This window comes from Thunnus albacares, chromosome 6 (assembly GCF_914725855.1).
Source record: "Thunnus albacares chromosome 6, fThuAlb1.1, whole genome shotgun sequence".
Lineage (NCBI taxonomy): Eukaryota > Metazoa > Chordata > Actinopteri > Scombriformes > Scombridae > Thunnus > Thunnus albacares.
Window position 1 is genome coordinate 3460001 of NC_058111.1, and position 27390 is coordinate 3487390.

General features: G+C 38.8%; 1 protein-coding gene across 2 annotated transcripts in view; it reads left to right on the plus strand.

Moving 5' to 3' along the window:
* The window catches only part of myo7aa (myosin VIIAa), a 76921-nt gene that overhangs the window by 11468 nt on the left and 38063 nt on the right, over positions 1 to 27390 (plus strand). For both annotated transcript variants that reach the window (XM_044355225.1, XM_044355223.1), the window contains 13 exons: positions 14435 to 14548; positions 15667 to 15819; positions 18302 to 18486; positions 20126 to 20247; positions 21105 to 21247; positions 21581 to 21694; positions 22679 to 22747; positions 23060 to 23144; positions 23328 to 23404; positions 24391 to 24510; positions 25480 to 25622; positions 26045 to 26255; positions 27106 to 27241. In XM_044355225.1, the coding sequence (XP_044211160.1) occupies positions 14435 to 14548; positions 15667 to 15819; positions 18302 to 18486; positions 20126 to 20247; positions 21105 to 21247; positions 21581 to 21694; positions 22679 to 22747; positions 23060 to 23144; positions 23328 to 23404; positions 24391 to 24510; positions 25480 to 25622; positions 26045 to 26255; positions 27106 to 27241 (1672 nt within the window). The remainder of the gene's footprint in view (positions 1 to 14434; positions 14549 to 15666; positions 15820 to 18301; positions 18487 to 20125; positions 20248 to 21104; positions 21248 to 21580; positions 21695 to 22678; positions 22748 to 23059; positions 23145 to 23327; positions 23405 to 24390; positions 24511 to 25479; positions 25623 to 26044; positions 26256 to 27105; positions 27242 to 27390) is intronic.

A 27390-nucleotide genomic window follows, 5' to 3' on the forward strand; every position in this document is an offset into this window, starting at 1 on the left:
AGCCCCAGACGTTGCTGTTTGGTGAAAATCTTATCGTACAAATTTGAAACCTGCACACATCAGAGGTCACCATTTCATAAAACCACTGTGGTGACTTTTCCTTTGAAAAAAATTTCAAGATCAAAGTGGAAAAATATTTATCTGGCAGTGGAAGCTGCAGTTTGCAACAGGAGATCATTTCCTGTTAATTTTGGCATGTTTCACTTTTCAAAATAAACTCCATTGTAAAAACGTGGCAGCGCCTCCGTTTGTGATCTGCATGTAAACAGAACTCGCAAATCACTTTTTTGAAACGTGTCCACGGTTTAGTTTGTTAAAGAAGGAAAACAAAGCTGCCTGGAAGGTTCTGGTCTCAGAAGGTCAAAGACTTCATCCCTCAGTAGAACGGGACCCGGGTTTACGATGGTAGCAGGCATAACTGGAACTTTAAATCAGACTTTGAAGTTTTAGTTTGCTCCATTTGTTGAGTTGAGAACAATACAGCTAAAACTGAGGCTGCAGCAAACAATACTGTACTTCAGAACCAGCCGACCATCTCTGTGGATGTTTGTCTCATCACACGCACTTTAACCTGCCTGACACACACTCAGGAACGTCCAAACCGCCAGAAAAACTGGACTGGACAGAAACTGTGGATACGATTCGATCCACAGCAGAATGTTTTTTATTGCCAGTGTGGGGGAAAGTAGTCGATGTAACTGGTGAATAAAATTATTCTGAAAGTTACAGAAAGTTTTTGTGCTTTGACACACTTTCAGAGATCGACACTGTGGTTTGTTTGAGCATAAAAGTGGAACTGATGATGCAACTAAACCAGAAATATTTACATCCTGTACATCCTCACTCTGTAGCACAACTCATTTATACACTATGGAGCCTGAATAATTATACACTTTCATAGCAGCTAATCATAGTACATTTATTAATTTAAAAAAAGCTTTTACTGATTATGTAACACTACACACCACAAACTTCAACTTTCAGCTTTATCATCGTCATGGAAACAGTGTTGCAGCCAACAGTAAACAAGATCTCAAAGCAGCAACTATGCATCCATTCATTAAATTACATTAAAATTAATAAATAAATACAATGTTTTGCTAAGTGATGATACTAACTGGTTTGTTTAAGAGATATTTTGAGATTCTTACAAAGTGTCACATCCCCAAAATTACTGAAAGCCGGTTTGTTTGTTATTTATTAGTTTTATTTAGTGGTTGTTTTCTGTCTCTGCTGTATTGAGGGAAAAGTTAAATTCCACTGTGATGGACAACCGGTATTCATTCATTCATCCATTCATCCATCCATCTGTTCATTCATTCATTCATTCATTCATCCATCCATCTGTTCATGCATTCATTCATTAGCTCTTATTTGACAGCCACAATGGGACCAGGACAGTATGTGTGTGTGTGAGAGAGAAGAAGATTTTGTGTAAAATGTGTAAATGGAGGGAAAAAAAACACTTATTTTACTTTACTCTCAATTTTATACAAATTTTCAGAGTAATTTGCAGGTATTTAACAGTTAACTTTTAAGACATTTTGCAGAGAGGCTGGTGCAATTTAATACAAATTATATGTATTTTTAAAAAGGGTTATACTGGTTTAGTTGATAAGTATCTACTCATATTTGTGTTCACACAGAGCTCATTTGCAAAAAATTTTAATAAATGAGACTGTTAACTCTTTAACTGACAGAAAATACTCAGTTTTCAGTTTGTATTTTTGTGTTGTTGTTTCTTAAAAACTCTATGATGAGCACTTCATGCTACCAAATGACTTAACACTTACAAAGAAATATCCTCAGAATTAACAGTTACACTGCAGTTACTTTTAGGAAAAACCTAGTATGCTAATATATTGACACACAAAACTACACACTGAAAACTGAGTATTTTCAGTCAGTTTAAGAATTGTCAAGAGTCTATTTTATCAAGAATTTTTGCAAATTAACACTTAAGTACGAACCCAAATACCTGTGGGTACTGATCAATTAAACCAACTTAACACTTTTCTTATAATTTGTATCAAATCACACCTCCCTCTCTGTAAAACGTCCTAAATATTAACCATCAAATACCTGCAAATTACTCAGAAAATGTCCAAGAAATCATTATAAAATGAAGTGACCTGTAAAATAAAAACAAATTAACAGCAGAAGGACAAACAGCTGCTGTCACTTGACTTCTCTGTTGTCTATTTCTTACTCCAAATTGTATATTATAGAAATATTTTCTCAGTATTCCTGCTGTCAGGCAGGAAACAGACTAAATGTTAATGTTAACTGTTCACTGAAGCAGAAGGGAAGAGCCGGTCTGTCTCGTGTGTTTTTATGGACTCGTTCATTCACTGACAAATACCAGAACAATTATCCTGTCACTATATCTCATCCTGTGACCTTTGACTTGTATCTAAATGCAAATGAGGTGAGCCGGTGCCACTTTAAAAATGTCTCTAACTCTAAAGTAACTGGACTAATCTGAGGTTGTTTGATGGTCTTAATGCTCCTTCAGACAGTAAAATCTTGGGAAACACACGTCATGTTTCACAGAACGTGTATCTGCAGAGCTCTGTTTTCTATGTGGTGGTAAAATGTTTCATAAACACCAGCAGGGGGCAGACTCTCACCTGCAGAGAGACACTGTGCAGTCTGCAGTGAACATTACAGACCCTGCAGAGAGCTTGTACAGTATGACTTGTTGTAAACCTTTAACACAATCAGGGTTACAAGATAATAAAAAGCTGCAGCTGAAATTACAGAATCTTATTAACAGCGTGAAACTTTGGTAAATTGAACCACTCAGTGATCACACAGACTTTAAAATAATGAATATTCATTTGTTACGGAGCTCTAAAAGTCCAGAATTTTTTAAAAATCTTGTGCAAGCAAGTTATTATCTTGCAAGATATCCTGTCATGATAGCTTGATAATATCTTGTGTTTAAAGCAGCAATGTTTTAACAATAACAATAGATCGCATGATGATGTGTAATGTGAGGGACCGTTAACACGACTCAGACTCTTAATGTTGCTCCAAATCTGCTGGATTTGTGAAGGAGAAACAGGATAAAAACAGGATAATATGTCAGTGTTGTGTTTCTGCTTCTGTTACTGCAGGTTTAAGACTGTTTTGTCTGTGTTTCATGTGACAAGGACACTGTGACAAAGTGGGTGAGAAAACACCATTTGTCCCTACTTTCACCATCAATGCCACATAGCTCACGAGTTTAACCATGCTTGTTTGTTTGTTTAGCCATATGTCCATGATCAATCTGTAACTTGCAGACACATACCATCCTGTTTGTTTGTGGTTTGCATTATGTTTGGTTACGGTTCACATACCAGCAACATTTCTGATTAAAGTAAAACACAGACAAGTATTGTTAAGTTTAGTTATTGTTTATTGGGTTAGTCCTGCGTTTCATAATTCAATCATAATTCTGTGCTACTTATCATACCCACTATGTGCTCTACAGACAAAAGGAGGAGGCACCCAACAATGTCCTGTAAATATACACTGGGTGACATCATTAGTGATGTCACTGGGTTGGATCATGTGTGGGGGGGTTGGTAGTAAATTATGTTAACTAAGTTATTTACTGTGACTTTGATCTGTTTATGTATGGTTGCAAGTGTGTTATATGGTAAGCTATGGAAAAGTGTTTCACCTTGGAGGTTGGTAAGATTGAATAACTTTATCTCTTACTTGTTTTTAGGAGAGACATGGGATGTACCTGCAGCAATGGTACAGCCCAGATTGACTCTGATGGACTGCTGATGGAAGGGTCTATTTAAGCAGTTGCTATTTGGCTGTCGGGGGGGGTTAGTACATCAGTGTGTAGCTGTTTTCACATGATGATAAGTTAATATAAGTTCAGTTGTTGTGAGTTGAGTTTTGATCAGTTAGACCAAGTTAACTATTTAGCTGTTTTTTTGTTTTTGTACATATTTTGGTGCCAGTTTTTCTTGTAAATAAGCCACCTTGTGATACCTGGACAAGGTTTCCTGTGTCTGCCTCCTACCAAGTGACTAGCCACTCCGGTCAGGCTACACCACAGACACATCTGTTTGTTGCTCTGTTTAGAGCATATGAATACAGTTAATCAGTATTTTAATAGACAATAATTCAGCCCAGCTCAAGCCCGTCAACATTCAGTTATCAGCAGACTCAGTGCTGATTTAAACACTCCTTAGTTGGAAGAAGCAGAATAAAAACTGGGTGTTAAGCATTGTGCATACAGTATCTTTATTAGATAGAGATAATAGAGAGATGACAGGAGAGAGATGGAGAAAACATGCAATAAATATTCCCATCCGGATTAAAAACAGGGTTGTTTTGGTTTGCGGTTGGCGTCTTAAACCCTGAACCACGTTTGTCCCGTGAAGACTCTTTTGGTTTGTTACCTTCCAACACAGGAGGGACATTAGCAGCTGTAAGTGAATACCCGGCTCATGTCTGGCCTGAATTATTTACCTGAAGAGAGAGATGATGAGAACAAACACCCGTCCACCCGCAGGCGGTATGGACATTACATCACTGCTGCGCTGCTAACATGACACCGACACTGTGGCTCGTCTCGGTCACGTTTGTCCAAAACATGGTTTGTCTTAGTTTATAGTAGAAACCATTGTCAAAGTCCTTTAATATACTGCAAACTGCAAATTAGAGGTCAGGGAGTTTATTGTTTGAGGCTTGTATTGATTCTCTTGTACACACAACATGACCTGGTTGTGTCAGAAATTATTGTTTGTTACCCAGTAAAATACAAAATAAAGTTTTAGAGAATAAGTCAGATCATATTACAGTAGATTACTTTGTTGTGCCTGAAGAATAAAGGCACTGTATAACAAAAATTGCAATATTACTTTTTTCAGGTTTGTGTAAAAGCTCAAATTTTCTTCTTTGTCACATTTTAACACACTGAACTTTATTCTCAATTTTAAAGTATTTCCAATAGCAATACTGGTTACCAGCAATCATCAGATGACATCATTTTTAGCTTTTTATAGAGGTGTAACAGGGATTTTCCTGTTATATCTTTTGCTGCAACTCACTTGATTTGTCATTTCTTAGAAAAACATGGCTGCTGCTTGACCTAAAATTAAACTTTATTGGTAAAGTGCAGGTTCCCACACAGACAAACAACAGCATTAGCAGGGAAAGCATAAAACATTTAATGCATGAAAGCTTCCCTAAAACCTGCAAACCTGCGTCTGTGCTCTTTAAATAGCCAAAAACTACCTGCCTGGTCCCCTTATTATTTCATAAAACAACCGTTATTATTATCATTAACTTTATTTATTCAGGAAATCTCTTTTAATGCAGAAATAAATACATAAAAATCCACAAACACAGATGTTATACACTTTATTATTGTATGTCTGAACCTCTTTGCTGGCTGTTCTGACCATCACTGGCTCATGAATTAGCATCTCCGTCTCCATTCGTCTGGTTAGTTGACCCGCAGGCTTCATTGATCTTTAATTGACTTCTGTGAAGCTCTGAGTTAAAACAGCTCTCTGTCGATGTGCGACCGATGGCTGTGACGGGAGAATGGAGCATGCTCTCATTAAATACACTCACAGCTGAATGTTTGTTTGAGGCGAATTCAGGTCAGTCAGTCAGCAGTGAAACAGTTCAGTCATTTGTAGTTCAGCTCTCACCATTTAAAGGGGACATGAGATGCTTTTTTTTGTGATTTCCTGTTATTTTTATACTGTTATGATGTCGGATGTTAAACAAGGTCAAAGTTCCAAAACTTGAGGTGAACATACACTATATTGCCAAAAGTATTCACTCACCTATCCAAATAATTGAAATCGGGTGTTCCAATCACTTCCATGGCCACAGGTGTATAAAATCAAGCACCAAGGCATGCAGACTGTTTCTACAAACATTTGTGGAAGAATGGGTTGCTCTCAGGAGCTCAGTGCATTCCAGCGGGGTACTGTGATAGGATGCCACCAACAAGTCCAGTCAGGAAATTTCCTAAATATTCCACAGTCAACTGTCGGTGGTATTATAACAAAGTGGAAGCGATTGGGAACGAGAGCAACTAGGCCACGAAGTGGTAGGCCACGTAAAATGGAATGAGTTTCCATGGCTGAGCAGCTGTATCCAAGCCACATCACCAAGTGCAATGCAAAATGCCGGATGCAGTGGTGTAAAGTACACCACCACTGGACTCTGGAGTGACGAATTGCACTTCACCATCTGGTGATCTGATGGATGAGTCTGGGTTTGGCGGTTGCCAGGAGAACGGTACTTGTCTGACTGCATTGTGCCAAGTGTAAAGTTTGGTGGAGGGGGGATTATGATGTGGGGGAGGAACTGGTCTTGGCCCCTTAGTTCCAGTGAAAGGAACTCTGAATGCTTCAGCATACCAAGAGATTTTGGACAATTCCTTGCTCCCAACTTTGTGGGAACAGTTTGGGGATGACCCCTTCCTGTTCCAACATGACTGTGCACCAGTGCACAAAGCAAGGTCCATAAAGACATGGATGAGAGAGTTTGGTGTGGATGAACTTGACTGGCCTGCACAAAGTCCTGACCTCAACCCGATGGAACAACTTTGGGATGAATTAGAGCAGAGACTGAGAGCCAGGCCTTCTCGTCCAACATCAGTGTGTGACCTCACAAATACGCTTCTGGAAGAATGGTCAAAAATTCCCATAAACACACTCCTAAACCTTGTGGAAAGCCTTCCCAGAAGAGTTGAAGCTGTTATAGCTGCAAATGGTGGAATCAAGGCAGGTGAGCCAATACTTTTGGCAATATAGTGTATGTAAAAATGCTTCCTGCAAGTCAAAAGTCAGGGCTTCAACTTGCCCTGAACACTGAAGCCCCTTTTACACATGCAGTCTATCCCTGAAATGTTCAGGAACATGTCCTGCTTGGGGTCATGTGTGAACGGGAGCAGGGATGGATATTCATTGAAATCTGTACCGCTAGTTTCCCACCTCAAGACCTCATAACATTTCTGGGAAAATGCCGGTACGTCTGTGTTGTGAATGACTGCAGCAACATTTCAGGGACGAATACGTAAAGATGAAAGACGAAAGACGCTTTCATGTGGAGCGAGCGAACCAATCACACAATCATCAGTGACTTGTTTACGGTTGCCTTGCCGATGCTTTTGCGTGTGACTTGTCTCGCAAACTTGTTGAAAGATAAATACATTACAAGATAATTAGCACATTAGCATTAGCTCCTCGTCCACCATGTTCCTGAAAATAACTTCCGCCACATACACGTGCAACTGTTTTATGGCGGTTGGCGTCCGTAAGTGTTGCATGACCGCCATCTGCTGGACTGTCCCTCGCTCCATCTATTCCATTATTGCCATGTATGTGTGAAAAGGTGCAAAACGGAAATGATCCTGAATGTAGCTGCATGTGTGAATAGTGAAAATCACTAGCGATGCCTGAAAGGTTATCACAGTAATTTACCGGGAACTATATGTGAAAGACGCTGTGAAAGTTACCTCTACTTCATCAGATTGACGGCAGAACCGTCTCCCATTCTGTAGCCTTTTTGTTGCTATATTTGGAGTAAAGAAGGAGAAAAAGAAGTGAAATCCTGCTACTATAGTTTGTTTGCTGGAGGAAGCTTCCTGAAGCTGACCAATCAGAACAGAGTGGGCTCATCAGGAGGCGGAGCTAAAACAGCCTGTTTCAGACAGAGGCTGAACTGAGGGGCTGCAGAAAGGACCAGTAGAAGATAAATAAGGAGTTTTTAACTGGAAATCATGCAAAGATATTCCAGTAGAGCCCCAGAATATAAATATAAAGCTGGAAATGTGAATGACACGTTTCCTTTTAAGTGTTTGTGATCATATGTTCCATTTCAAACTGATGCAACTTTAGTTTTTGGCCAGTTGCACAACACATTGGTTTCTGGATAATGGAAACTGTTTTCAGCTAATTATCATTTTACTGCTGTCTTAGATTAATTTATTACAATATTGCAGTTCGTGACTGTCGGTGATGAGGCTTTGTTTGCATATATTATCATAAATGAAAAATGGATCAAATGACTGGGTGTAATGTGGGGGGGGGGGGGGCGGTGGGTCACATGACTCTGCAGATCACTGTTAGATGTTTTGGTTTTACAGCCGACAACTTTATTGTTTGTTTGTGGGGTTTTTTTTGTTTTTTTTGATTAGTGATTAGTTTGGTAGTATCATCAGCTTACTGAACAGCCAAACTAATTGCATATTTTAATAATAATTTACAATTAATTAATAATATACAAACATGTTTGTTTTTTATGGTAACCAGTCAGACTGAATTTAAGGATTAAGGATTGTTTCACAAACTTTTATTCATCCTGCAGCAGAAACATTTTTGTTTAGTTTGTAGTTCTGTAATTGAAATTTATTAAATACTGTAAAAAACAAACTAACTGATCAGTTACCAAACTCACCTGAATCACAATTTATCCATCTGCACATCAGACACCTGTGTGATAAGAAATGAGAGCAAGAAAAAATAAAGAATGAGAGAAAGAGGCACAGAAAAATAAATATAAAAGAGGAGACTAGAGACAGATACCAAACAGATCCTCTGTGTTAAATAATTCATGTGGTTTCTGATAGTTTGGCGTTGGACCCGTTCTCCCCATTACTCACAGACTCTGTGTGTGTGTGTGTGTGTGTGTGTGTGTGTGTGTGAGTGTGTGTGTGTGTGTGTGTGTGTGTGTGTGTGTGTGACAGATGCTCGGTGGTGTAATGTTCAGGTGTCTCAGTTTGCCAGACGGAGTATTTACTTAATTAAACTGACATATATGTAACACAAACTCATCACACAAAACCCAACTCAACTCTCAGAACACAAACAGCTGCTGGTTCTTCTTCTCTCTTCTTACAGAACAGGAAGGAAAGAAACTAAGACAGAGAGACAGACAGAGAAATGTGAGTGTAGCAGTTATATAATCCTACACAGTTGACAAATGAGGAGGAAGCTCTGGATAAGCTTCCTGTTTAGTCAGGAAGAAGATTTTCTTCTTTCATTTTGGTCTTTGCCCGAGGATGGTGAAGTGAGGAGACGCTCCGAGCAAAAATAATTAAAAATATACATAAAATTACACATATTTACATTGACACCGACGTCTACTGGCTGTGTGTGGTTGTGTCTTTCAGTTTAGTGCTGCTAAACCTTGTATGCAGGAGGACGAGGTGGTTAATTAGATCAACAGCTTCTAATTTGCTTCTAACAGGCTTGAGTTGAGTTGAGTGGAGTTAACATAACAACAAGTAAACAAACAAACAAACAAATGAACCTACCTTGGTAAGCTCATAGTGGCAGACACCGTGCATACAGTACAATACCATGCAAAAGTTTTAGACACTAGAAGTAAAGTGAGGATGCTTTGAATAGTTTTTATTTATCAATTAACTTGATGCAAAGTTGAGTAAATAGCAGAAAGTAAATTAATATGTTGCTGTGAGCAGCTTTGTCTTTAAATCAGCAGCAGTTCTCCTCAGTGTTTCAGGAGATCAGAGACCATCTGTTGCAGGACTCCTTGTTCTTCTTGTTGATGAAGATAGATCTTTATGACTCTGGATGGATGTTTGGGCTCGTTGTCCTGCTGCAGATGATCAGACGCCTCCCTGATGCTGCTGCGTTATGGATCTAAAACATCTAAAGTGCCTAAAACTTTTGCACAGTACTGAATATAAAAATGATAGATAAATTATCAATTGACTGAGGTTGGTTGAAGTCAAGCGTCTCTTTAATTAAAACAGATCACATGTTACAGACACGGAGAGTGCGCAGAGTCTCTGTGGAGAATTCTGAAGAAGGAAAGAAATTCACTGGTATATATATTGATGGCCTTGATGGCCTTTGGAGGCACCTTTAGTTGTTTACAGATTCCCACCAGACCTAGACAAAGCTTTACAGAACTCTCCCTTCCACATGATATCGATATGACTTTGTCCTGCTGTTACCCTGCCGTCTAACATAAAACCATACATGGTACACAATGCAAGGTACAGATTTTTCTATCAAAAAACATATTAAAATACACAATGTACCATAATTATATGAGATAAGATAAATACTGCAAACAATTGCAAAGAAAACCACACAGTATTGTGCTGAAATAAGCGTCTAAACAGCCTCAGGGAATGCACTGTTTTTTAAAAAGCCATCTATACTGCACATCCACACATTTCCTCTCAGAGGGAAGATGCTTAGTGAGATTCATCTATAACAATATTCATGTGATAAGACTGCTGTTTGAATTTTCTTTCTTTCTCTGTTTGTCTGATCAACTGCTGAAACTATTGGGCGCTCCCTCCCATCCCTTTCTCCACTTTATAAAGTTCACTTTAACCGAAAGACTCTGAATATAATGAAACTGAGTATTTGTTTTAAAACCTGAGCGGTTCAAATGAAGCACATTTACTGAAGCTGTGAAACTATTGAATGGTAAAGCGTTAGCAATGTTTTTAGCCATGCAGCCAGTCGGGGTGTCAGATCAGAAAACATGGATTGTTTTGGTAGTAAAACAACATGTTTCCAACATTCACCTCTGAAGAAAACACAAGGCTTTTCATAATAATTCCTCCTTTTTAGCTGTATATTTTATAATGTTGCTGTTGCTGTTTAATGCCGTCAGCATTATTATTATTATTATTATCACTAGTAGAAGTATAGTATTAGAATTAGGTGTAGTAGTGTTAGTAATATAATTAGTAGCTGTAATACTGGTATTGCTTATTAATATTATACTAATCAGGAAACACAGTTTTTATCCTGCAGTACGAGTCTGTAGTTTATTTATCTGCATCGAAATCCAACACCGTACAACACACCTGAGGAGGAAGTGACATCTTGTTGCCATGGGCAACAGGAGAGGTTGTGGAGGGCTGGGTTAACAAGGTGTGAGTGTGTGACAGAGAGAGAGAGAGAGAGAGAGGGAGAGAGAGGGCAGGAGGATTGTCCCAAAGTAGAAACTTCAAAGTGATCTGGACACTAGAGGAAAGCTGGATTTTATTTCATATTTTTGAATCGATTTCTGTCTTTATGGACAGTTTAGAGCGGACGAGGAATATACAGAGAGACGAGAGCGAAGGTCACAAACCAGGATGTTTCTTTTGTTTGACCCTGTTAGATAAAACTGATGTTGACACTTTTATTTCTTGACATCATTTTTTTGGCGTCTCTTAAAGGATATTTCAGATGGTTTTTTTTTTAGATTAACCCAATGAAGAGAACCAGAGGTGATATGTGACTTTGTTCTGCTGGAATCAAACCTGTGATGAATCTAACCTGTTGAACCATGAAGGTTGTTCTCCTGTGGAGATAATCTGAGTTCTAGTTTGCTGTTTTATGTGGATATTTGAACATTTTTCCGTGTTTGTGCTTAAGGAAGTTACAGAAGAAACTGATATTACACAACTCAATTTACACACCTTTCCACTCGTAATTGTGGATATTTTTTTTCCATTTCTGTGCGGAGTATAAGACTACATCTTTGTCAGAGTGTGTGTGTGTGAAGATGTACAAGCGTCGGGACTATGTGGAGCTCTATGAGAAGGATCAGGCTAAATGGGCGCTGATACGCAACGTCAACACTGTGATGAAACACAGCACACTGCTGCCGGTACGCTGCAGCTGCGTGAGTGTGTGTGTGTGTGTGTGTGTGTGTGTGTGAGAGAGAGAGAGTCATAATTATATGCCTTTACTCTGTGGGGTTTGTATTGCGTAAGATACGTGTGTGTGATCCCTTGTTTCATGCATCATTATATCAATTATATGTCTGATATGTGTGTGTGTGTGTGTGTGTGTGTGTGTGTGTGTATGTGTATGTGTGTGTGTGTGTATGTGTGTGTGTGTGTGTGTGTGTGTGTGTGTGTGTGTGTGTGTGTGTGTGTGAGAGAGAGAGAGAGATGTTGTCTTATCTCACTTTGCATAACTGTGTGGTTAAATAATTATGTTTTGTGTCATGAAATGAGTCATAATTGTACATCTGAAAACTGTGTTTAAACATATTTGGCCCTGTGTGTGTGTGTGTGTGTGTGTGTGTGTGTGTATGTGTGTGTGTGTGTGTGTGTGTGTGTGTGTGTGTGTGTGTGTGTGTGTTTCGTTGCATGTAACTAACAAATGCAACAATTTGTGAGCAACCAAAGACTCCTTTGATATACGTAACGCTTTAACTTCAGTCTTTAACATCATAGAAATGAACTGACAACATTAAAAGAAAAGTTTGACAATTTGGGAAACACGTTTATTCACTTAGAGAGTTTATTGATATGATTGATATTATTCTCATATCAGTTGGTTAGATTAGCTGAACACACAGAACAAACAGCCTTTAATGTTTTAGCTCCTCTTTCATTTGAAAGATTGAAGCAGGTCCAGCAGCGCAGCAGCGATGCAAACGCAGAGGACAAAAACCTGTCATCCGTCAAGGCCTTATGTCGGCCAATCAAATACATACAAGACATTACTGGCTGTTTGTAGCAGGAATGGTGTATTGATACAGTGATAGATAAAATTATGGCCTTTTGTTTTAGTAAAGTTGTAAAATCCTGCCAGTAAACTGCTGTGTGGTGTTTTCAAGATCATTGATCTGTTACTCAAACTTATATTTTGGCGTTTTGGGTAAAAAATAATGTTTGGAGATGTTTTTGTTTATCGTTCATGAGCAATGAACACATTCAGTAAACAGAAGCTGTGAGTTCAGATGTTATTTTGAGCTTACAGATGTGGGAGTGGTTTGAAGATGTTTCAGTGAACCTTGTGGATCTCCGTCTACCCAAGTCTGAGGATTTCTGAATGCTCAGTAGTTGCTTGAACAGCCGCTAACAAACCGTCGCTCCTTATGTTTTGTCAAAGACACGCCTTACTAGAAAATGATGCTCTTCTCCACCGATCCCATTCTCCTCCATATTGAACTGTATGTCACTGTCCCATAGACATGAAAAAGCCTCCCTAAACTCTCTAACTGTTTCCACCCAGTTTTAGCAACAAAACCTGGGAGATTGTCCTCAGTCTCTATGAGCGATGTATTTCCAGAATCCTCAAAGACTCTTCAAACCATCTGGATGAAAACAATATTGCACAAAAAAAAAAAAGAGAAGAAGAAGAAGAAGGGATTTTTAACCTCAGTTTCCTATCCAGGTAGCTGCTGTTTTTGTGCAACAAAAGAAAAATATTAGCAGAATATTTTGTAGAAGAATATAAAATAATAAAAGGTAGCATCAATTCAAACTGGGAAATCATCTGGCAGAACACGCACCAGCAACCGCAGCCATCTACTGATTCATAAAACATGTTGGACACATTTCTTACGAGCTCTGGCGGCGCCTGGTTGTTGGTGAGGCTGCAAAACATGAAGGTCTTATTGTCGTCTGTCAGTCTTATTTTAGTTCATGCATCGACATGTCTGTTTATATTCATTTACTTTCTCTGTGGTTTAGGAAACTATAATATATTGCTTGAATCTCAATAATAAGTAAACACAAAGAAGAGAGTAACACTAATATAGTCAAATATAACTGATCATTTATCAGAATAAGGACAAACAACAGATGATTAAAGGAGTCTTTGAAGATTCTGGACGAATATATACATTTACAATGTTTACACAGTTAATTATTTATATATCTGTGCTTTATCATTTACATATTTACAGGTTCAAATGTTCACACCAGCATCCTGTGAAGGTTAAAACAGTATTGAATCTGCTTCTATGGTTTTATCTTCATTACAGTTGGATCTGCCTCAGTCCAGCCTATGATTGGTTGGTTTAGTCACATGTGCCTTAGAGACGAGGAAGTGTTGTGGTTGTCATGACTCTGATTCTGCTTAAAAAGTCACCTGTCTCCATCCTGCTATTTTCTCTCATGAAGAGTGTCCAATTACCACCTATCGAACCCTCACGTTACAATAATATAGAAGAGGAATCAGAGAACTTTCACAGTATTCACTCACCTGTCTGTATTAACGCTTCTCTCCTCTCCTACATAACGACTGTCCGCTGGTCAGATGAGCTTCCTGTCCACCTCGACACGTTCCTGGTACATATTTCCAGTCCAGGATGAAATGTTCTGCCTGGTCCGGGAGATCATCTGGGGTTCAATACTAGAATATTAAGATGATTAATTAAGATGATATGAAGACGCTGAGTCTCCAGACTGCATTAAACCTGCTGCAGCGTGAAAATGATTCAATTATTCAATCAAAGAAACTCTGATCATCTTACAAATATAAACTCCAAATGATAAATTTGTTAAACTAATCAATTACATTTTGATCATTTTTCCTTTGATTTGACATGAAATATGGAGACGCTGTAATCAACGGTTCTGGTTCTGGTTCTGGTTCTGGTTCTTCCTCTGATGGTGATTTGACTGAATTCTGATTCTGTTTCTGATCCTGATCCTGGTTTTGGTTTTAATTCTTGATTTTTTTGTCCTCAGGGCGACTATGTCTGGTTGGACTTGAAGACCGGTCGGGAGTTCGAGGTGCCGATCGGTGCTGTGGTCAAACTCTGTGACTCGGGACAGATCCAGGTGGTGGACGATGAAGGAAACGTAAGAGCTGCTTTTTGTTTTTTGGTTGTTTTTTTTTTTACAAAGGAGCTTCAAGATTTTCTGGAGTGTTGATAGTAACTTAAAACAGTACTTCTACATTTCAGAAAATATGTTTGTTCGCTTGTGTCGACAGTTAAATGAGAAGATGACACCACTTTCATGTCTGTGAGCCGAGCAGACTTAGCTTAGCTTAGCTTAGCTTAGCATAAAAACTGAAACAAACTCCGATAAAATCAACATTAAAGCACCTTTAAGCTCAATAATGAACTCTTATATATTGTTTGTTTGATCTGTACAAAAACTGAAGTATAAAGATTGACAATTCACCATTTTACAGGGCAACTACAGACTAAACACAGACTGTTTCTTTACACAAAGGGAAACCTCCGGGCTTAATTCAGGCACATTCGCACCGAGCCAAAGACATAGTTAAAATACCTTTACTGGTTAGATATATATCATATTTTCTATAGACTTGCTTTTATGTAATGTTGTCTTTTGATCATCTTTCTTTTAAACTTTTTATCATCTCTTTATTGTCTTTCTTTGCCTTTGGCCGCCATCTTTTTGAGGTCAGATCTGTTATTGTTTTGGCCGCCATCTTTTTAACGTCAGATCTGTTATTGTTTTCTGTTTCATGTCTTTGCATTGTATTGTACTGCTTTTGCTTTGTCTGTCAAAGCACTTTGTAAACTCTGTTTTTAAAAGGTGCTATATAAATAAAGATATTATTATTATTATCATATCAAAGTTTAAAAAATCTATAAAGAGCCACACTCTGAGGAAACCAGAAATAGTCTGGAACTTAACTTTGGTACGGATTAAACAATGAAGATATAACCTTTTAACCTAGTTAATTAATTAATTAATCAACTCATTAGATGAGAGTGGCATCAAAATATTTCTCAAAATGTTTAATTATTCCTTTAACATCAGCTGTAAAGTTTTACAGCGTTAAAGGGGAATAAAAGCACTAAAGCAGTTCATTAGAACTTCTATCATGAAGGCCAAATGAAAGCTGGAATAATGATGCAACTGTTGTGTTACTTGTTATTTTGGATCAGGAGTGTTGACAGGGTTATTGATCATTACCAATGACTCCCCCCCCCCACCTCCAGGAGCACTGGATCTCCCCCCAGAATGCCACCAACATCAAGCCAATGCATCCCACCTCCATCCACGGTGTGGAGGACATGATCCGCCTGGGAGACCTCAACGAAGCTGGAATCCTCCGTAACCTGCTGATCAGATACAGAGAGAAACGAATATATGTGAGTATCACTGCACTAAAGCTCTTCTACTACTGATACTGATATACTGTGCTGCTATAACCTGCTGATCAGATACAGAGAGAAACTCACATATGTGAGAACACAAACTACATTTTCACCAGGTATTAACTAGGGATGTGCAGAAGGCCCGGTATTTGTATTTGTATCTGTATTTGTTGAGGCAGCAAAATTATTTGTATTTGTATTCAAATTAAGGCGGAAAGAAGCTTAAAAATCCTGTTTTTGTTTTTATTAGGCTTTTAATTTTAGAAAATTAAGGTGTTACAATAAGTGTTCATGAAGCATGTGTCAGTAGTTCAGCTTTATCTCTGGGGAACACCCCCAACTCCGGGAGTGATGTCCAAATTAGGAAATGTGCGTCATGTAGCAGGTGGATGTGACTCCCCTCACTGAGACCTGCTGATAGACGTCACAGCGGAGCAGAGGAGAGACACTGAGATAGTGATGTAACATGACATGTTTTTTAGTTTTTTTTCCCCCTAAAACAAATAATTTTTAAAATATTTGTATAAACAAATATTCGTAAAAACACCCACTATTTGTGTTTTGCCGAATAACATATTTGTATTCGGGCACACCCCTACTATTAACATGTGATCTACAGTCATATATGAGTTATGACATCTGCTTATGGGCCCTGCTTTAATAAGTCGTTATTTTAATGTGTAATCACCAGTTAATACCAGGTGTAAATGTGAGTCATACACCTCATATTAGAAGTACCACAAATGAGGAGAAAACATCTTTTATTTGAGGATTTTATGTGCACTTTGTTCCTAAATCTGTTATTTCTGTCATGATGAATATTATGCCAATAAAGATGGTAAAATACTCATTAAAAACAGCCAGATTTCTAACTGTTTAATGGTTTTGTTGGGGCAGTAAAGTCTTCCCTTCATCCGTTCATAGTTACCATCACGCTGCTGATACTGTTCACTGCTTTCTTGCTTTTTTTAACTGCTTCTTAATCCTTCATCTCGGGCTGAAATGATCTTTACTAACACTCTGAGTGATATCTCCCAAATCCAACCTCAAGACTTCTGCTGTCGGCTGTTTTTCTTCTGCTCTCGTCTCCATTTCTTGCTTCTCTATCTTCTCTTTTGCCCTCCTCGCTCTCCTCCGTGCTTCCTCTTGCCTCTTCTTCCTGTTTCCTCTGAAGACAAACTGTGGCGGCAGGGTAAGTCAGCTCCTGGACATCGAGCATGGCTGCAAGAGTATTTAATGCACCTGCACGGCCTCAAAAACAGCAACATGCAGTATATTTCCTGTTCAGCTGTATCTGTAAGCTGCATGTATGTTGCATGCTTCGAATGTTTATATTTTCTATACACATGAATGAATGATTCTGCTGAGGGTAACCAGCTCATTTAAAATCATCTCCATACTTTATTTTATTTAGTAAAACTTTATTTTGCACCTACTTTTTTGTGATAACTGACTGCTTTCATTGAGCAAATACAGTATGTCTTGACTAAAAGACAAAACTAAATGTTCATGGAGGGGGAAAGCTCTACTTTTCTGTTACGTAGAAGCTTTGGAAGTATCGTGTTTCTGCAGGACGAGTCAAAACGCTTCATAGGACTGATTCTCTCAGGCTCAGCGGTAACCGAGCAGCTGGTTTGTTTCCAACATGGCCGCCTGTTCTCCGGTTGGCGAACACTGATACGTCCTCATTGTCATCCTTCGCCACCTGAGTTACGACACCTGCGTCACCTCATCCGCCCTCCACCAGCCTCAGCTCGCTGCTCTTTAAATATTCGATTTTTATATTTGATTTGATAAATAATCACATAATAAGTTGGAAGACAGATTGCATTCAGTTCAGGAATCATCTGAGAAGAGTTTGATCCACAGAACATCTAGATTTTCAAGCATTAATTGTGTTTATTTATTAGTTTATTGACAGTTGTATGATTGGAGGAAATAATGCTACAGGTGTGATGTCTGCAGCCGTCGTCCGTCCATCGGAAGACTTTTAATTTCGGGTCAAAACAACTAAACAAATGAATAAAACAGATCCATGATGACAGAAACATTGTGTGCATGTGTATACATTACATGTGCATGCATTGATGTATACAGTAGATGCAAGAGAGAGAGAGTGTATATGTGATGTAATGAAAAACTGCCTGTTTTTATTCATTAAAAGATGGATTTGACCAACACTGCTAATTGATATATTACACTTAAACTGGCCTTTTATTGGAAATTAGCTACTGGATCAAAATAAGTCAACATCTATAGAGATTTTACAGTCCGATGGCATCAAATTTGCTAAAATAATTAGCATCATGTTGGCCTGAAAAAGCCGTGAATCCATTTAAATCCTGTCTGATCAACCAACTATCTGTCATGAATCATTTAATGTATCAATCCACTGTGATTAGCAGTAACTGATTGACCGTTGATTACTGTCCTCCTCCTCCTCCTCCTCCTCCTCTTCCTCCTCCTCCATGTGCAGACGTACACCGGCTCCATCCTGGTGGCCATCAACCCGTATCAGCTGCTGCCCATCTACACGGCCGACCAGATCCGCCTCTACACCAACAAGAAGATCGGCGAAATGCCGCCGCACATCTTCGCCATCGCCGACAACTGTTACTTCAACATGCAGAGGAACAACCGCGACCAGTGTTGCATCATCAGGTAGGAAAGAGTCCAGACTGCAGGTAGATCTTACTCAGGATGGTGACATCATATTTCTATAGGATGGATCGCCATGAAATTCTGTACAGACATTCAGGGCCGAATCCAGATGTTTTGGGTGATCCCTTCAGTTTTCCTCTTCAGCCACCCGTTGATCAAAGTTTTCACTTAAACATCTTGTTATCTATAAGATGGATTGGTTTAAAATTTGGAACAGACATTCATGGTTTCCAGAGATTCTCTTATTCCTCTCTTATTTTGGTTTCATACCACTATAAGGTCTGTAGTTGTCATCTGGGAAATGTAGTAAATAAACAGATGTTTGGGGGGAGTTTTATGTGTCAGGTTGATGCAGTTTATCACAGCAGAACGAGCAGAGGAGAGTTGATATCTTAGTAACTGTTGTTAGCAGGAGGACTGAGCCTCAGTAACATCACTGTCTGGCTCTCATAGTCCAGGTGGGGACTAGTTGTGCCTGCCGTTGCTCGCTGGCTGTTTGGGGTGAATAAACACAAATGATCATGCAGCCAAACTTGCGTGAATTATGTGAACAAAAACAAATGTTCCCGCGTTCAAACCTGCAGTAACGCACGGCGAAAATTCACTTCACAAACATTAGTTTTCCTCCAGCAGCAGGTTCACATTTGAGTTAGTTTGTCTCCACAGTTTGATGATCACACACCTGCAAAACTATCAACCTCAGCTCTACTTTTTACTAATTAGTAAATGTTAACATGCTAACATGTTAAACTAAGATGGTAACAGTTAAATCTTGAAGATATCTATCTGTTTGGTTTGCATTTCTTTACAGCCTCACAAAGCTGCTGTCGTGTCTATAGACTCATTTATTTGTCAGGGACGATGCAAAAAAACATTGTAACAGGTTAAAATAACATGAAACAGATGTGTTGCATATAGGATTTGTCCCTGGTTAGACTTGTCTACTTAAACATGTCACTACCAGAAATACATTAATTAAATAAAGCTCATAATAAATAACAAGATAACAACAGTATTTACATACAATCAATTTACATGTGTTGCATATGTGTGCACATGTGTATGTTCCCTAATTCATGACAATGATGTATTTATGTGCATAATACGACCGTATGAACAGAAAACAATCACACTGAATCTGATGTTTTCTGTTCAGCTTTGGGCTACTTTCACTAAATCTGATCCAGACGGTATCTAGACTGCAGCAGAGTGACCTCAGTCTGAATGTTCACATTATCATCACGCTAGTCTGGAAGGACAGACAACAGCTGCGTTATATTACTATCTATCTATTAAACCTGAGGCTGGATATCCAACATCAATTTCTTTAATGTAGCGACTAAAATGTGTCTGAAAGCACAAAACAGCAAAAGTTGTCACGTACTGAAAGTTGTAACAGAGTGATGATCTGACTGTATGTTGTTTAAATATGAATATCCACATATTATTATAGATATTTCCTGATTTAAATCATAAGTTTGTTTATTTCATATTGTATTTGATTGGTTTGTGTTGAACACTGATGCATTTGAAAGATTGAGTTCATTTGTTGCATAAAGGAAGGTATCGACAAAAGTACAGAGAGCAAAAATATCTTGAAGCAAACTGACTGAATGTTTTTAAATATCTGTGTTATTAGCGGAGAGTCTGGAGCAGGAAAGACAGAAAGCACCAAACTGATCCTTCAGTTCCTGGCAGCCATCAGCGGTCAACACTCCTGGATAGAACAACAGGTCCTGGAGGCCAATCCTATACTAGAGGGTAGGAACACACACACACACACACACACACACACACACACACTCACACACACACACACACACACACACACACACACATACACACACACACACATATAATATGAAGCTTTAGCATCCAAATGAGTCAAATCAAGTAGATATCTTTCAACGTTACAGTCTTTTTAGTGCCAAAGTCCCTCTTTTTGTTACTATACTTCCACCTGCAGCTCAACAGGGAAACACTGTCCGAGGAAACACAAAGAGGGAATCTGATGCTAAAAAGACTGTAAATGTGTCAGATATCCACTTGATATGACTAACTCAGACTGATGAAGCTGAATATAAGCTTCACACAGACTTTTAAATGACTGTGTGGACACACTGTGGATTTTGGCCTCCATCACTTACATTGAAAGCACATTTGAAGGATCTTTTAATATCCAGTATGAACAGGAGGAATGATTACAGCGAGGAAAACCTCTTTCACAACATGCTACAAATAAAAAAAAACATCTACAAATAGGGAAAACACATGCAGAAAGATAAACACTGAAACATTACACCGTGCTACATGCACCTAATGTCTCCTCTCAGAGGTTGGCAGGTCTTGACCTGGTGTTAAGATTTGGGTTTTCTTGAACATGTTCTCCTCATGAAAGCAAACAGTTGACACATATAAACATTCCTAAAAAAGGACAGATGAAAGAGTAGCAACCAAACGATGTTGGTTTGAATATTTATGCTTTCTTTAATATTTTCTTGCATGTGAAACCTCATGATAACACACACATATGCACACATACAGTCTTGTTCTTATACACTTATCCATGCATCCATATCATCACCTGCATCACTGATCTCTGTCGTTTTCTCCTGCAGCCTTCGGAAACGCTAAAACCATCCGCAATGACAACTCATCTCGCTTCGGGAAATACATCGACATCCATTTCAACAAGAGAGGAGCCATAGAGGGAGCCAAGATAGAGCAGTACCTGCTGGAGAAATCCAGAGTGTGTCGACAGGTACGACACAGAACCACAACACCTGCTCAAACTTTACATCTCTGAGGATTTTCTGTGATTAAGACTAAGATGCAGATTGTTCTATGATAGAAATCTGAAAATGGCAAAACTAATGAGATTTTCAAGCTTATTTTTCTGTTTTGATAGACACCTTTAAACCTAACATTAGCATGCTAAAGTTAACGTGCTAACCTCTACATGCTAACACTGCTAGGATTTGTGTAATAAAATAAATGTGAAAAGTGCCTTGAGATGACTTCTGTTGTGATATGGCGCTATATAAATAAAAATTGATTGATTGATTGATTGATTGATTAATATCTCTCTCTGCAGGCGTACGATGAGAGGAACTACCACATCTTCTACTGCATGCTGAAGGGAATGACTGCAGACGAGAAGAAGAAACTGGGGCTGAGTAAAGCCACCGACTACACCTACCTGACCATAGTGAGTTTCACTCTTACCTACATGTGTTCAGCTGTCGTGTCATCAACCGGATAGCTGTTGCAGCAGTTATTGATCCTTCGTTAGAACAACCTTCAGGACTTTCTGCCACTCAGTGGCTGCACAATAACAAACATTATAACTGATTTAAAGGGAAACAAACAGAGATGATGTGTCAATAAGTTGAGATACTTTCACCACCGATAATACTGGTTTGTTAAAGGGTCACTGAGTGATGTAACAAATGTGCTGAATCCATTTTCTTCTTCATAAAACATTTGTAAAACTATCTTTAGAGTATTTTAAATCCTGCATTGTTAACATCCATACTCACTGGCCTGCAGTCTTCTTCTTCTTCTTCTCTGCCTTTGTTGGTCCATGGCAGCGTTTCTCAGCACATTTACAGCCAGCAAACACACTCATAAAAAAAACATAAAAGCTCCGTACAGAAAGGTTACTAGAGGTCAAAAACTCCACAGGGAACGTTTAAGAGATAAAAAAGCTTTCAGGGATGTGAAACATCAGCTGTAAATGTCACGATTTGGTGTCAAACAGCCAGAATTCTTGCTTCTCATGTATTAACATTACAATCGAGCATTAGAAAAAAAATCTGACACTGCTCTGTGACTTGAACGTTAACGGTTATATATGAGAAGCACAAACTGGGGCTGTTGTTAACATACATACATGATGTTTGTGGATAATATATATATATATCTATATGAAAGGCTGTGAAAACATATTACAGCACAAAATGAAACAAAATGAAACAAAATGAAACAAAATGAAACAAAAGGGCGTATTTACATTTTAAAAATTCATGAGAAACTCTGTGATGGTTGAACTCTTTCACAAACAAAATACACCAAGAACATGTTAGTCTTGAAATGATAATATTTGTCATATCTGATTATCTTTAAGGTGAGTTTTTCCTTGTAAACCTGACTCTCTCTCTCTCTCTCTCTCTCTCTTTCTCTCTCTCTGCAGGGTCACTGTACGGTGTGTGACGGCCGTGACGACATGAAAGAATACTCCAACATCCGCTCTGCCATGAAGGTACTGATTAAAACCTCACACTGATATTATAGTGCAGCAAAGAGACGTCAGCTCCAGGTGTGTGTGTGTTATTTATTAGACTTTGATAACGAGCTCTGGAGTTGAAATGACACATCCTATTGTATTGCCTCTAATTTAATTAATTAAAATGTTTTGCATTAGTTAATGTGTGTTTTCTCTCAACAGAACAGCACAAAAACAGAATTAATTTAATTTATCACATAGAAGCTTCTTCTTCATTGCTCTCAAAAAATGGATGAATTTTCTTTCCCACATTGGAGTTTCAGTTTTTTCCGTCTCTCTGTTCTGCAGGTATTAATGTTCACAGACAAAGAGAACTGGGAGATTTCTAAACTGCTGGCTGCTATATTACACATGGGAAACCTCAGATATGAAGGTAAAGACAAAAAGAATTCTTTCTACATGTAACACTGAGAGAGCCACAACATTTACTGTCGCAGCTTTTAAAAATATTTTCATATTTATATTTGTGTGTTTCATTTTTGTCTTTTCTGTGTGTAAAGAATACATACATATATATATATATATATATATACTCTGTTGACCTTTGACCCTGCAGCTCGTACCTATGACAACCTGGATGCCTGCGAGGTGGTGCGCAGCCCTCACCTCACTACTGCTGCTACTCTGCTGGAGGTGACACACACACACACACACACACACAAACACACACACACACACACACACACAAACACACACACACGCACACGCACCTTCAAACAGGCCTTTGAATGTGTCAGAAAGTGAGCACCAGTCAAAATGTCCTCACAAAGATAGATGTATAAGTAGCTGCTAATCAGTTTCAGTAATAGAGGGTTTTTCCATTATGAGGACAACAACAACAACAACAATAATAACAATAATAATAATAATAATAATAATAAATTACAGTTAATTAATGGCTTCCTGTTAACTCGTCAGGTATCAACATTTTGGTTTTGCATCCAAATCCTTCAGTCATAGTGAGCCTCACAATAACTTTAATTAATTTCTAATTTCAGTCTGCCAGTTTAATTAATGATGTTGGCATTATTCAGATTTTTTTAACGCTACTGTACCCTAATTATTATAATAATTAGTAGTTTAATATTTAGTTTAGGGGTTTCCTGGTTGCGTTGGGGGTTGGGACACTGAGTCAGGCTGACGATCTTTGTTACATCTCTCGTCTCTCTACATTAATATCCTGTCTGTTCTCTACTGTCTGCTGCTGTATGTAGTAAAAGCCAGAATGTCCAAAAATACTAACAGAAAATGAATAAAATAAAATCATGTTTAAATGGTTTAAAAGTTGTTTTGTGTCAGGGGCCTCCAGTATGTCATCCATCCATAACTTTGATTACTGTTCACTTTCATGCAAATCAAAACCTCAGGAAGCATCATCATCATCATCATCATCATCATCATCATCATCATCATCATTCAGAAACTGACAAGTCATTTTTCAGTGTTCTTCCTAGATGATGAGTTAACGTTGACATGAGCTCCTCTTGAAGGTTCACAGGAAAACACACTATTAACCAAATGTTCATACTTCCTGTGTGTGTGTGTGTGTGTGTGTGTGCGTGTGTGTGTGTGTGTGTGTGTGTGTGTGTGTGTGTGTGTGTGTGTGCATGTGTGTTCAGGTGGACGGGAAGGATCTGATGAACTGTCTGACCAGCCGAACTCTGATCACCAGAGGAGAAACCGTCTCCACGCCGCTCAGCATGGAACAAGCTCTGGATGTACGCGACGCTTTTGTTAAGGTACAAAACTGAATTGATGCTTTTGAATTATTATTATTATTGTTAAAGGAGATATAACGTGCTTTTTGTTTTTGTCATATTTTCTGTTCATCAGCTTGTTTGCACGTGCCCACAAAACTCCATCTGTTCTGTTGTCTCTTTTGCTAAGGTGTTTCCACGGGTTGTTCTCGTTGTCCATGTGCATATTTCAGATGTGATTCAGCTCCAACATGTACGGATGTATTTGAGAAGTTTACATTTCGAGTAAAGAAGAAGAAAAATAAGTGAAATCCTGCTGCTATAGTTTGTTGATGTCGCCCGCTGACTTTATATAAACATGGACGACGCGTCTCTTCTTCCTATCGTTGTGTAAAAGTGAAGCTGAAATATCTCCTTTTCGGGAGCGGCCATCTTGCTTGTGTGACGTCATTTGGAGCCACAGCTGTCAATCACGACGTTAGACCCCCTTTCTATATCGTCAAATAACTAATTAAAAACAAACTTATCAGAAAAATGAGCACCTGGACAAACATCAGCATGTTAGGAACTACTTAAAATGACAGAAACCATCTTTGGGAAAAATTTATTTGACGTGTAGTTTTGATTTTTTAGTTTGGCTCATGTCTCATCCGCTAACATGGAGGGGGTGGGACTTATGATCTATACTGCAGCCAGCCACCAGGGGGCGATGGGGATGTTTTGGCTTCACTTTTGGGGAGCTGTTATGACGTCCATCTTTAAATACAGTCAATGATGTAACCTCCAGAGCTGGAGGAAGTCAGAACAGGGTTTTAACTGTAAATAATGCAAATATTGTCCAGCAGAATGGAAATATAGACCTGGAAATGTGCAGAATACGTCCGCTTTAAAACTGAGATCCATTACAGGACGTTAATGTGTTGAATCATGACTCAGCCTGTGTGTGTGTGTGTGTGTGTGTGTGTTTGATTCTGTGTGTATGTGTGTGTGTGTGTGTGTGTGTGTTTGCAGGGCATTTACGGACGTTTGTTCGTGTGGATCGTGGAGAAGATCAATGCAGCCATCTACAAGCCTCCGTCCTCGCAGCCCAAAGTCATGAGACGCTCCATCGGACTGCTGGACATCTTCGGCTTTGAGAACTTCACCGTCAACAGGTACAAAACACAAATCATCTTATTTTAAGGTTTCTCTTCTTTTAAAATTAGCATTTGAATGTTTTATGCTGTTTTTATTTTAGTTAAACACATATAATTAATGTTTTATTGCATTATGTAAAGCTCCATGATATATTTATATATAAATAAACTTGATTCGATTCCCTGCTGTTCTTAATGATGCAGCTTCCTGAGGAGATCCAGCTGTTATTTGCATTTCTTATTATCAGATTAAATTCGCCTCCTGAAGCTCTGAGCAGCCGTCTATCAACATGGAATCAGTCTTCTTTTCTCTTACAATGTCAATATATTCCATCTTAAACTAAAACTTCTTCCTCTCACCTTCTTTAATTGAAGAGCATCAACGTAGAGTGAAATTCTTTTGTCATCGCACTTGTTTTCTTCTTCTCGCCTTCCTGCAGCTTCGAGCAGCTGTGCATCAACTTCGCCAACGAGAACCTGCAGCAGTTCTTCGTCCGTCACGTCTTCAAGCTGGAGCAGGAGGAGTACAACCTGGAGCACATCAACTGGCAGCACATCGAGTTCACCGACAACCAGGACGCTCTGGACATGATCGCCATCAAACCCATGAACATCATCTCGCTCATTGATGAGGAGAGCAAGTTCCCAAAGGTACAAACACTCAGTGAGAGTCAGACAATAGCAGCATTAAAGCCTCATACATATATATATATGTTGTATGTATATTGTATATTTTTAATAATAATAATGTCTGAGCTGTCGTTGTGTAATGTGTTGTGATACTCTGCAGCTCCTCTCTCTTTATAGTGAGTTTCAGCTCATTGTTTATCTGTCCGGCTGCAACTTTACTGTTCTGGTTCACTCTCAGTGTCTCTCATAGCGTCGTTTTCAGAGAAAAAGCTCTAAAAAGCCGCTGTACACTACCTGCTCAGCACCAAACAGACACAGTTAGCTGTAGACTAGCTGGTGAACATAGTGGAGCATTTAGCAGCTAAAGAGCCAGATATTTCCCTCAGGAGTTGGTAGAGAGTAAAAACAGAGCTAAAAGAGAGTGAATATTGGACTTACATTCACCAGGTGGACAGAAACATGACTCTGCATGAATGATAATGTTGCTCCGTAACTGCTGGATGTAGAAATAAGCAACTGTTTGCTAACAAGTCAGTTGGAGCTAACATCCAGCAGTCGACGGTAGCATTTAACACAGGGCCTGAATGATACTGGATTTGTGGAGCTGATACCGATAGTAGGGAGTAAAAAACATCTGATATTTACATACATGTAATGGAGACAGGATATTTTACAATTTAACAATAAACTTTCTTGTCTAAAATGACATCAAATATATGTAAAATGAAGAAGTATATTGGTCGGGCTCTACTTTAAGGTACTTCCACATTGGTGTGATAGTATCGTGGTAGTTGTTGTTTGGTTTGTACAGTAAATAAGTAGTTGGAGCCACCAGCACCTCTAAAGCTGGTTAACGTGTTGTGTCCTGCAGGGAACAGACACCACGATGCTGAACAAGCTGAACTTTCAGCACAAAGTCAACACGAACTACATCCCTCCAAAGAACAACCATGAGACTCAGTTTGGCATCCAACACTTCGCTGGAGTGGTTTTCTACGAAACAAGAGGTCAGAGTCACTTCATGCACAGCAGAAAGCATTTAAAGATGCAGATGTATGATTAAAATGTTCCTCTATTAGCTATTAGCTGATGTGTTTCCACCTGTTGCTACTGTACATGTGACTGTTGCTAAAATATTTGATGATCGCAGAACATT